The sequence below is a fragment of the Vigna radiata genome, unplaced genomic scaffold (genome assembly GCF_000741045.1).
Source record: "Vigna radiata var. radiata cultivar VC1973A unplaced genomic scaffold, Vradiata_ver6 scaffold_214, whole genome shotgun sequence".
Classification (NCBI taxonomy): domain Eukaryota; kingdom Viridiplantae; phylum Streptophyta; class Magnoliopsida; order Fabales; family Fabaceae; genus Vigna; species Vigna radiata.
In genome coordinates this window covers 431641-443696 of record NW_014541782.1, presented here as the reverse complement: position 1 = coordinate 443696, position 12056 = coordinate 431641, and the positions used below count along the sequence as shown (strand labels likewise).

General features: G+C 29.7%; 1 protein-coding gene across 1 annotated transcript; it reads left to right on the top strand.

Annotated features, from left to right (window-relative positions):
* The first annotated feature begins 5326 nt into the window (after window positions 1-5326).
* On the top strand, window positions 5327-11756 carry LOC106778134 (gamma-glutamyl hydrolase 2-like). The gene is made up of 10 exons (XM_014666049.2): window positions 5327-5756; window positions 9086-9172; window positions 9360-9449; window positions 9865-9959; window positions 10221-10281; window positions 10504-10593; window positions 10707-10769; window positions 10882-10970; window positions 11404-11496; window positions 11571-11756. Exons 1-10 carry the CDS (start codon window positions 5436-5438, stop codon window positions 11608-11610), a joined length of 1029 nt encoding a protein of 342 aa, XP_014521535.1. The 5' UTR covers window positions 5327-5435; the 3' UTR covers window positions 11611-11756.
* The last annotated feature ends 300 nt before the right edge of the window (window positions 11757-12056 follow it).

Below are 12056 nucleotides of genomic sequence, written 5' to 3'. Positions count from 1 at the left end.
TCACATAATCAATGGAAATAGTTCCACTCTTTAGCAGCTGCTTCACCAAATTGGTGTCTCAATTGTACATGTCTATTCTTTCCATTGTAATTCTTCTTTTTAGCTATAGCTATTGCCGATTGGCAATCACAGTGTATTGATATTAATGGGGTTGGTTTCATTCCTAGTGGAATGTTTGCTAAGAAGTTTTTCAACCACTCAGTCTCATTAGCAGTCATCTCGAGAGAAACAAACTCAGATTCCATTGTTGATCTCACAATAATTGTTTCTCTGGCTGATCTCCATGTAATTGCACCACCCCGAAGTGTGAATACATAACCACTAGTGGATTTTGTCTCATCTGAATCAGAGTTCAGTTAGCATCATTGTACCTTTCAAGTACAATGGGAAATCCACTATATTCAATGACATAATTCATCGAACCTCTTAAGTATCTCATAATCATGTAAAGTTCACTCCAATGTTCCTGATTTTGACATTGGGTATACTTACTCAGTCTACTTATTGCATAAGCAATATCAGGTGTTACTGCATAAGCAATATCAAGTGCAGTAAGCTCCCAATTATCTGGGCATACTGAGGCTGAAATGATGATTCTCCTTTATTTATTTATTTTTTTCACTAATTTAGAATTAGCATCATAAGGGGAACTCATTTGTTTCATGTCATAAAACCTAAACTTCTTAAGAAGTTTCTCGATATATTGTTCTTGGGATAGTAATATACTATCTCCCTTCCTCATGATTCTAACACCTAAAATCTTAGAAATATTTTATTTCTAACTATTCAATCATCATTCTCATTCTCATTCTCTAACTGACACTATTCAATCATCATTCATAGTTATCTAAAATCTTATTCAAAAATACAATGTGTTCAATGAATTCTACTCAAACTAGATAACCAACAATAAATAAATGTCAATTCCAAAATAATAAATCATAATCATCATTAAAATCAAATTCTCAATTAATTAAAATCCCATCAACTTCCTTTTTAAATCAAATTAATTTCTCTTTCAATAAATTAATTTGATTTCCAATTAATTACTAAATAAATAGTAATAACTTTGTCATAATTATAATAATTATTATATATAAATATTTTCTTCTCTCTCCCTTTATAATTAATTAATATCAATAATTAATTTATTTCCCGTTACTTTAATCTGATTTTAAAATCAGACCTAAGGCTCCAAATAATCCTCTGAATCGGCAGCCAAATTAGGTTCAAACTGAACCATCCACAATCAACCGTGTAAACTCTGGGCCTACAACCCAGTATATTCAAATCCAACCCAGTTTCACCCATGGCCAAAAAGAATTTCACATGAGAGGTCACTGCAATCCCCTGACTATCGGCAGCTCCCCCTGCCGCACTCACACAACCACCAACAAGCGGAAACCGCCATGGCCGAGCCAGTTTCAAATCCAACAAGAAACCAGATTCGAGAAAACAGAAACTCCAGGAAAACCCAATGTTCGCAAGAACAGATTTCAAAATCCCTAAATCTCAGATCTTAAGATCAAAACAAACAACCTGCAAACCACGCTCCGAAAACAGGAACCACCAAAATTGAACCGAGAAAGAATTTGGGAATAAGAACAGTATTTTCTGCAAAACCTAAAAGGAATTTCCCAAGTTCAGGAAACCCTGATTCCCCAAATCGCAAAACAATTTCCAAGCGCAGAAAACCCCAAATCGAAACAGTCTCCTTCCTCGCGGCTCAACCCAAAATCACAAGATCAGAAAACTCAAAATCCCCAAAACCAGAGGACAAAACCTTAAATCGCAAAATCAATAACAGAAAGTCCAATTTTGAATCGAAAACCTAACGTGAACGCCATGCACCGCCACGAGGATGCCAACTAACAGAGACCTTCGCCGCCACAGAGACACTAGAGAGCGAACCCACACGTTGCGGAAACACCACGCCTGAGTCACCGGACCCATCATCTCCTTCCCTGTAAAAACTGCGCTAGAACCAAGGAAAGAGAAAGAGAAAATGATGTCTCCCTGAGGCTTAATGAAGCGATGCCAAACGATTGGAGAATAAGAGATTCTCTGCAAAGTAACCCAAAACCAGAAAGAAGGGAGAAGAAATTGGTTCTCTACGGCTTGAACCAGAGACCGAGAAAAAGAAAAGAACATAAATCTCCTTGCACGGCCTCCTAGCACAATGAAGAACTCTCCAACCTTTTGTTCGAGAGATAGAAAGGAAGAATATGGGGGAAAAACTCTGAGCAGAGTTTTTAGCTTTGAATTACACATTAGGGAATTAAATTTAGGGTGCAGACGTAATGCATCCCAATATAATTAAAAATTTCTATAAATTGAAAATTAAAATGGTTAAAAGAGGATTCTAACATTAATTGATTATGATTAAAAAAATCCTAACCTCTCATAAATCCTTAATTATAATTCAACGTAAAACCCTTCTCCCGCTACTGCTAATTATAATGAACATTATAACCCTTAATTTATTTCTTAGTAGAAGGGAATCATAATCCTAACCTCTCATTAATTGAATGGCAATCTTTAAATGTTACTGATACGTCTGTTTAAAATTTTCATTCCCAAATTTGTTCAGAAAGCAAAATGGTAACATCATAAATTATCCAATTAGAGCACAAACATCATATTATCATTCAAAGCATTTAAAATTAACAACGTAATTATCAATAATAAGATAGGATTAGTCTCTCATACCTTTTTGACTTTTAAAAGTAATGAGATTAAAAAATAAGTCCTTAAGATTGTTAGAAAATACTGACCAAAATCTCATACCGTTATTTCCTGAGGCGTGTAGATCGCTGTCCTTAAGGACTTATCCGCGGTGTGCAAGTCCCCCAGGATACAACAGAAGCTTCTCGAAAGTATTCGAGTATCATAGAACTAGCAAAAAACTCTACTCTAATAGAGTTTATACCCAGGATAATTTGTAGAAGATAAATAAAAATGAAGTTAGGATGAGAAGAGAATGAGAAAGACTGAGCGTCATTTGGAATGCGAAAGTGCTCTCTATTTATAGAGCTAGGAAAGAATAAAATAAATAAAATAAATTAAAACAGATAAGTTGACTGTTTCAACCCATAAAATTTGACTGTTTCAGCACTTAAAGATTTGACNGTTGTTAATTAATAAAATATTAACGTTGCACAACTTTCAATTGCAATAATAAAATAATAATATTTTACAACATAATGTTATAGTGTAAAAATTTTTTATTTTGATGTATTGAAATATTATTATTCAAAAATATTTTATATTTTTTCATGTACTTTTACATTAAAGTAAAAAATAAAAATAGAAAAAAAAATCGTGATTGTCTCAAATTTTAATATATTTTGAATTTTAAACTCTCAAATTGAATAAATATATATTTTTTAATTTAATAATATTAATTATTTTTATGTGTTCAACATTATTATAAACTAATATTTAAGTTATAATATTTTTGATCATATAAATAACTAAAATGATAGTTTTCTAAACTTACAAAAACTATACTTATTAGTTTCTAAATTTAAATACTAAAATATAGAATATAAAAATCTAAAAAATAAAATATTAGAAATTATAATATAAATAGCATTTTATAGACAGTTTCTTCAACACCATCCAATAAGTTTTTCCACAATCATCATACAATAACATATGTTACACTTATTAAAATAATGTAAATAAATAATATAAAATTTAATGTTTTATTCACAACTTAAATACATAATCACTTAAATCATCAAATAACTCTCACTAAGTAAGTATACAACTCTTTATTATAATATATAACTTTCATTAAAATTTACTCAAGTCTTATAATAATATTATTTATAAGTCCTACATCTTCTAAAGAAAATAGAAGAATATAATGAGAAGATAAGAAAGGGTAATTTTTTGAAAAATAAAAAAAAATAGAAAGAGTAAAAAGGAAAGATCAATAAAAAAGAGTTTTATTTTTTTTATTAATGTTAAATAAAAAGTTTTATTCTACACATTTTATTCATATATTTTGATTTTAAATATATTTTTAAGATAAAAATATTTAAAGTATATTTTTTTTAATCACGAAAAAATATGTTGTAGTATAAATGTAGTATAATTTTTATTTTCAAAACTTACTTTTTTTATTATTATTTTAGAATTTTTTAAATTTCATTATTCTAATATTTTATTTTATTTAATATTGTAATTATTCTGACGAAATTAAGAGTTCACACTCCTTATTTATTTATTGATTTTGAATGAATTGATTTGCGAAAAGGGATGATAGCGGTGGACATCACCTTAATCTTTTCACTCCGTAACACATCACAACAAAAAATGTAATAATAGGTTGACACTTTTAATATGTTTTAATATATGAAATAAGTATATTTTTTTTTAAAAAAAAAGAAAGAAAAGTGATGTTTTTTTATACAATTCTGCAAATTGTTTTTGTTTTTAGCACCATTACAGAAAACATTGTTCACGCGAAGATATTGTGTAGATCCTATTTACACGTGATATTGATTTTGTAGCACAGTGTCTAATTGGTTTTGGTTCTCGTTACATTTTGTCAGATCATGTTTTAATGAAAAATAAGAAGCAAACAATCCATATTTAGTCCTACATAACCCATGATGTAACAAAAAATTCATCATACAAGATTCATATTAATTACACGAAATTAAATACATATTATTTACTAATGCACGAATACTAGAGTGTATAGGAAACGAGACATATTTCACCAGGGTTATATTTATTTTGAAAATAAAATATGTGATATATATACATTATTAAAAAATTTACAATTTTTTTAAAAGTATGATAAATATATAATTATTATTGTGTAAGTATAAATTAAAATCATATATATTACATATTATCAAAATAAAAAGAAAAAAACTCCGAACCATTGGGAACAGATAAACCTTATCATACCTTACCAGAGACCTATAATCATTCCCATTGGGCATGAAGACTGCAAAATGGACCCCACCAATTCACCATCTTCTCCCCTTTGCAAACGTTACATCATCCGATGTGGAACATCATCATCCTCAATAGTTAAAAAACCATATGGTTCTTTTAAGTTTAAGTCAACCCCACAAATAGGATGAGGTTTGCACCCATTTATATAGACTTAAATGGCTTTATCTCTTTTTAATGGGTGGTCCGATAGCGGGTGAAACAATATGCCCAATGATAACAGAAATGGCTAGGATAGGCTTCAATCATGGCTCTGATACCATGTTAGAAGTGGACTTTAAACCTAACTCAACCCCACAAAACCGACTTATAGGATGAGGTTTACACTCACTTATATACACTTAAATAACCTTATCTCTAGTCGATATATCACTTCTAACAATAACATCAATTAAATTATAGTTTGATGGCAAGTGTTCCGTTATAGATACATTTTCATTTCACACACTCGCTTCGCCAACATGTCAAGCCACGCCGTTTGGGTCCTCTTCCTCATCGCCTTCTCCGTCTGCCTTCTTCCCTCCGCCGGGACCCGCTCGTCGATCCTCCTCCCGAGTCAACTCGCCCTTGGCTCGCCGTCCAGTTGCCGCGCTCCTGATCCCAACCTCTATTACCAGCCGGTCATCGGAATCGTCAGCCATCCTGGCGACAGCGCCGACGGACGCCTCAGCAACGCCACCGGCGTCTCCTACATCGCCGCCTCCTACGTGAAGTTCGTGGAAGCCGCCGGCGCCCGAGTTGTTCCCCTCATCTACACCGAGCCGCCGGAAAAGCTTCTGAAGGTAAAGGCTTATCGTGACTCTGTTAAGGTTACCGCTGTAAAACCTAAGTAACAAATTCACTCACTCTTTTTTATAAGATTTAATAGTCTATTTTCAATTTTGTTGAATAGTGTCAATTCAACTCTTCATTTTTTAAGTTTGTGAAAGTGATCTTTATTTAATAAATTTTACGTGAATGTTATTTCTTGTATTAGATATGCATAAATGACGTTAGTTTTTTTTTTTCTTTTTTCTGAATTCCTCTTAACCATTTTTTTCTATTTATTAAATACATTTTAAATTTAAAAATCAAATTGTATTCTTTAAAAGAATTTCATTTCTTTCTTAAAATTTAAGAATTAAAAATATGTTTAACTTTAAAAATAACAAAATAAAAGAAGGTAAAATAATTAAAAACAAAACCTAGGGTAAAAACTTTTTAAACCCTTTCCAATTTTCGTCGGTCTTTTGGTGAAGCTCTTTTAACTCAAACAATATAAAACTTATGAATATCAGATAAAAAAATAAATAATAAATTATAATTGACCCTGAGATATTTATATTTTTAGTTCATTTTAATCAAAGTAAAAAATAAATCTCTTGTAGCTGTAAAATTTGTTAAATTTCAAGTTATACTTTGAAATTGGTTTTGTATGGCATATTTTAAAAATGGTTACACTTTATGTTTAGAATTTATAGAACACGTTTTTATTTTGATTCTTTCTATTTTAATTTTTGGTTTAAACCTTTTTTAGTCTCTAAATTATGAGTGAATGTTCAGTTTAGTCCCCGTTTTAAAAAATGTAAACCTTTGGTTCCTAAGTTATAAAAAATGTATCAAATGAGTCCTTTTTTGATGTTCATGGTCAAAGTACAAAGAGCAATCTAAAGTGCTGTTATTAAAGTCCTTTTTTGACTCATTTGATACAATTTTTTATAACTTAGGAACTAAAGATTTACATTTTAAAAAACGGAGACTAAACTGAACATCCGCTTATAACTTAGGACCAAAAAGGTTTAAACCTTAATTTTTCTACAATTTTAAAGTAAATATATTCTTAAAAGAAGATATTTTACAGCCATTACAGCGTTAAATTTTACTTACCCGGCATAAATTAATTAGAAGCTAAAATTTGAAGGTAAACTATATATATAATTATTTTTTAAAGATAATTTATAATCATCATTGAATAAATACAAGCTGCGATAACGTATGTGTGTATGTATTTTTTAAATATCTATAAATTATATATATTTTAAAAATAGTAATTAAAATGATAAAAATAAAATAATAAAATTAAAAAAGTATATATAATTGTAGATATATAGCTAATAAAATAAATTTAATTATTGAAATAAAAAAATTATAAGTAATATGAGGAGTAATTATTTAAATTTTAAGAGATAATTAATAAAATGATAAAAAAATAAATAATTTTTTCATAATGAATAATCATTTTAATTAAAAAAGTTACTAAAATGATAAGACTGAAAAATAATGTTTTATTATGAATAATTATTTAAATTAACAAAATAATAATTAATAAGATAAAATTGAAAAAAAAAAACAGAATACCCAAAATTGTAGTGATAGATTATGTCAAGTAATGAGGTATAATTATTCTCCAAATTCCATTTATTATAAACAATGATAAGTTCTATGTCCCAGTTGCAAAAGTGAATAACTAAGCTGGTAAAAGGTTCAAATCTCTTACACAGCCTATGGGAAATTTGATACAATTTCAATGAATGTATTCCACATTTTGAACTAGCAATGATAGTAGAATTTCAGTAGGAATAATAATTGGTAAAGAAAAGGAGTGAATAAAAACAGTGATTAGAAAAGGATGATATTCAAAAGGTGGGAGAAGCTTCTATTCATCGTTGGGGGTGATAGTGTTCGCACGGGGAACGGTGGAAAATTGGGAATTAAGGGTTTGGATTGTGGTGGTGCTGTGGAGATGCTAAGAATGAAATGGATAATGAAAGTGAAGAACTTTTTTTCTCTGTTTTTATTTTTAATTATTTTACCGTAATTTTTTTTTTATTTTTAAAGTTAAACATATTTTTAATTCTTAAATTTTAATAAAGCAATGAATTTTTTTGAAATAATAAAATTTGATTTTTAAATTTAAATGTGTTAAAAGGAATTCAGAGAAGCATAAAGAAAAAAATTAACACAGTTTGTGCATATTTAATAGAAGTGATGAAGTTGACACAAAATTTAGTAAATGTCAATTTCACACACTTTTAATACCAAAGACTGAATTTGTTGGAATACAAACAAAGTGTCATTTCAGATAAAAAGAAGAGATAAATATGAATTTATATACACATGGATATCACCTTTTAAAGTGATACCAAAACCAAATTCGTGAGGACTTGACCCAAATCAGTAATAACCTCTCCAAGAGAATTGACATTCTTTCCCAAAATTGGAGACAAAACAAGCTATTAAATCTATTTATAACTATTTTCCGAACTTTCCAAATGGTAGTTAAATTTATACATATATCTTTTTCCTTAATTATTATTAGATAATGTTTTAATTTAAAGATAAAATATTTTTAAAATAGTAACATTAAATGAGTGGATACATTGTTAAATTCACATTAATTACAGCTATAAGAAAAATGGGCAAATTAATAAGACTGTTCACAAAATACGTTTAATTCAATTGATGCTTTGTTTTCTAGGACTTTCTTTTATTCTTGAGATTATGTTTCAAACAGATTTCTTAATAAAAATGTTTATTTTCAAATAAGATGGGCACAATTATATGACCTTAACCAACTTTTTTTAATTAATATGAGCTAATCTTTTTCTTTCTTTCTGTTGATATTAAAGATTGAAAAGAACATTTGCAAGTGGGTCTTTGTTTCATATAATTAGGAAAATAAATAAAACAGATTGGAATATGAAATTAATAATAATATATGAATATTGTGACTAACACAAAACATTTTTTTTGTATTTGATGAAATTTATTTAAAGTTGCCCGTATTTTAGTGTATATTTTGTATTTAATAAATAACACTTATAACTTTGTAATTTCTAATAAATTTTAAAAAATAATAAAATGCTTAGTAGAAGGAATGTATGAAAAAATGTTATTAACACTTCTTACTATATTGTAAATAATCAGGGTCGAGGACCGTCAGAAATATACTATATTTAACAACTACTTTTAATTCACTAAAGATGAATTAAAATTATAATTTACATTGAGCTCCTATTTTTAAGTATGAAATTGCATGCATGGGAAAGAAAGGAAAAATTGTTGTAGATGTAAGTAACATTACCCCTATTTCTTTCACTAAAGATGTAGAAATGTTTGTGATGTTTTGCAGAAGCTCGAATTGGTAAATGGAGTTCTCTTCACTGGTGGAACGGCTAATAGTGGTTTATATTTTGAAACTGTTACGAAAATATTTAAGGTATCTATTTATCTGTGTAAGATTATTACTGAGGAATGGATAGCTCGTTTTTAGCTACTTGTTAGCATTTATTTTATTTGTGCTTTTGTTAGATAAATTTGTTTCGTGATGCTGAGGAATGCTTTGTTGATACATGTATTTTTTCAATTTTAGAACCTTATGTATCAAGTTATCTTTTTCTGTGCAGAAAATTTTAGAGAAAAATGATGCTGGAGATCATTTCCCATTATATGCAGTTTGCTTAGGTTTTGAACTCATAACGATGATCATAAGTCAGGTAAGCTTCTTTTCCCAAGAGGAAATGTCTGCAGATAAATCAGGTACTTGTTACTTGTTAGTATTTTTTATGTTGAATGAATTTTAGGCATCATAGTATAATTTTTTGCGTTATTTGCTTCAAGTGAACAAATACATTATTTATGTTATCTTACTATGTTGCATTGTACTGGGAACATTGTTATTAATGACTTGGATTTCAAATTCACTACACGTACAGTTGAAAATTTGCTGTTATATCAATTTGGGTAATTTTATTTGTTTATTCTAAGTTAAACATTTATAACAATATTCACGAGTCTTTGAGAACGTTGGATGAGTTGAGAACTTTTTGACAATGTATTATTATTCTAGTTCTATTCTCTTTTTTTGTTTCTTTTCAAGTTATACTTATTTCATTTTATCCCTTATAATAGGACAATAATATTCTNGAAGAGTTTTCTGCANCAGATCAAGCAAGTACTGTTCAATTTGTGGGGAGTCCAAAAATCGAAGAAACTGTTTTTCAAAGGTGAACAATTTATGCTAATAGTGTTTCTCTGAAGTTGCACGTTGATCTATAAATGGACTTGTAATGAATTTGGGATCTGAGCTTTGAACTTAGGTAGCATTTGGGAAATTCTTTCGTTCCTGTAGAATTCCTCCAGACTTGTTTAGTCTCTGTCCATTAATGATGTTTTCTTATTCCACACAATGATGGTGGTGTATCTTAAAGTGTTAATTTATAGGTTCAGTATACAATAATCACTATATCACTTTCTCTTTCCTGTAGATTTCCTCCAGAGTTGTTAAGGAAGATGACTACAGATTGTCTTGTCATGCAAAACCATCATGTGAGTTTGTATAGTCAATAAATTATTCTTCAGCATATACTAATTTTTGCGATCTGACAAAAATTTCATTGTCTTCAATTAGAGTATTTTACTCTAACCAACTTGACCCTAGGCAAAATGAATGGGTTGGTCTGGATTTTCAGATAAAATTGATTTGAAAAAGGCTAAACCTAGATGTTTGAAATTCGGTAATGTAGTTTTTATCTGATTTCATGTGTGTAGTTAGGCATTTCTCCTGGGAAGTTTCTGGGTAATCGGAAGTTATCTAGTTTTTTCGAGATCTTGACAACTAGCACGGATGATTTTGATAAGGTACTCAATGTTATCCTATCTTTAGAAATGATGTTGGTACAAATCCATCTTTTCATGGCATATATTTGGCTTCCCTCATAAAAGCAATCTAATAGCCTGTGTAATTCTTCTAGGTTTATGTTTCCACTATAAGTTCACGAAACTATCCTGTAACTGGCTTCCAATGGCATCCAGAGGTGATTGATAAATTTTATGTTGCAGTATTGTGAATTTCATTTGATATCATAAATATTATGCGAAACTCTCATTATTTCAGCTATTTAATGTCCTTCACAAATGATGCTGCAGAAAAATGCCTTTGAATGGGGTTCACCAAGAATTCCACACACTGAAGATGCCATACAGATAACTCAGCATGCTGCAAATTTTTTGGTCAGGTTGGTACTCAATGTGATAATATTGTTGCTCTTTATTCCCTCATAATGCAGCAACACTTGTAGATGATTCTAGGAAAAATGGCTATCTAAAAGGTTAAATGAGTTCTCCAGAGTAGTTGCCAGAGCAGTGAAAAAACAGAATGAAGCAATATTTGCTTACTGCTTATATTGGTGTGAAATATTATGCAGTATGCACTACGTATCTACTATCTAACCCATTTTAGTGGAGTGAATGTTTTTATGATTACCCTTATAGTATCCTCACCAATTTGCTGCTTATTGCAAATCCCAACTAAATTACAGTCTAGAAAATAAGTTTTAAGAACGCTCTTGCTAGTTGCTACCTGCGAATAATGAGCTGATTGAGCTTTCTTCTGTCTTTGTGAACTCACCAGTGGCTAACATTTTTCTACTTTCACAATTCTGGCGCCAGTGAAGCTAGGAAATCCTTAAACAGACCAGCTACTCAAGAAGTGCTGGACAATCTCATTTACAATTACAGTCCCACTTATAGTGGGAAGGCTGGGTATGCTCATAATGTCTTTAAAACTTTGACATCAAATTGTTCTACTGATGATAATGTGTTTATGCTTCTTGTAGGGAAGGATTTGATGAAGTTTATTTATTTGCTCAAGTCTAATGGTGGAAAATATATGGCATGCACAGTAATTATAATGAAAAAGGTTGTATGCAGGAGCAAAAATCATTATTGTGATGCAGAATAATGAGAGTAATGAAGATGGCTTGTAGAGAAAATTTGTAACTTTAAGACTATTTTCTGTTGAAGATGACTTGTATAGCTTTCAGGATTATTTTCTGAGCCTGTATGGTAGTATATCTCCAACGTTTGGTATCGGTAAAATATCACTAAACCGAACGGTCAAGCTTAATAATCAAACGGGCCAAAACAGTAGGTTGGTCCAGTTCTACTCGGCTTGAGGCCCACAATCTCGCAAATACGAATATAATATTATTTACTACGAATTAAATAATATTCCAGTTGAGATATATCAGGTACTGAGATATATCATGTAAAGTTCGTTTATATTTTATTCTGTTTATATTTTATTTTATTCTGTTAATCTC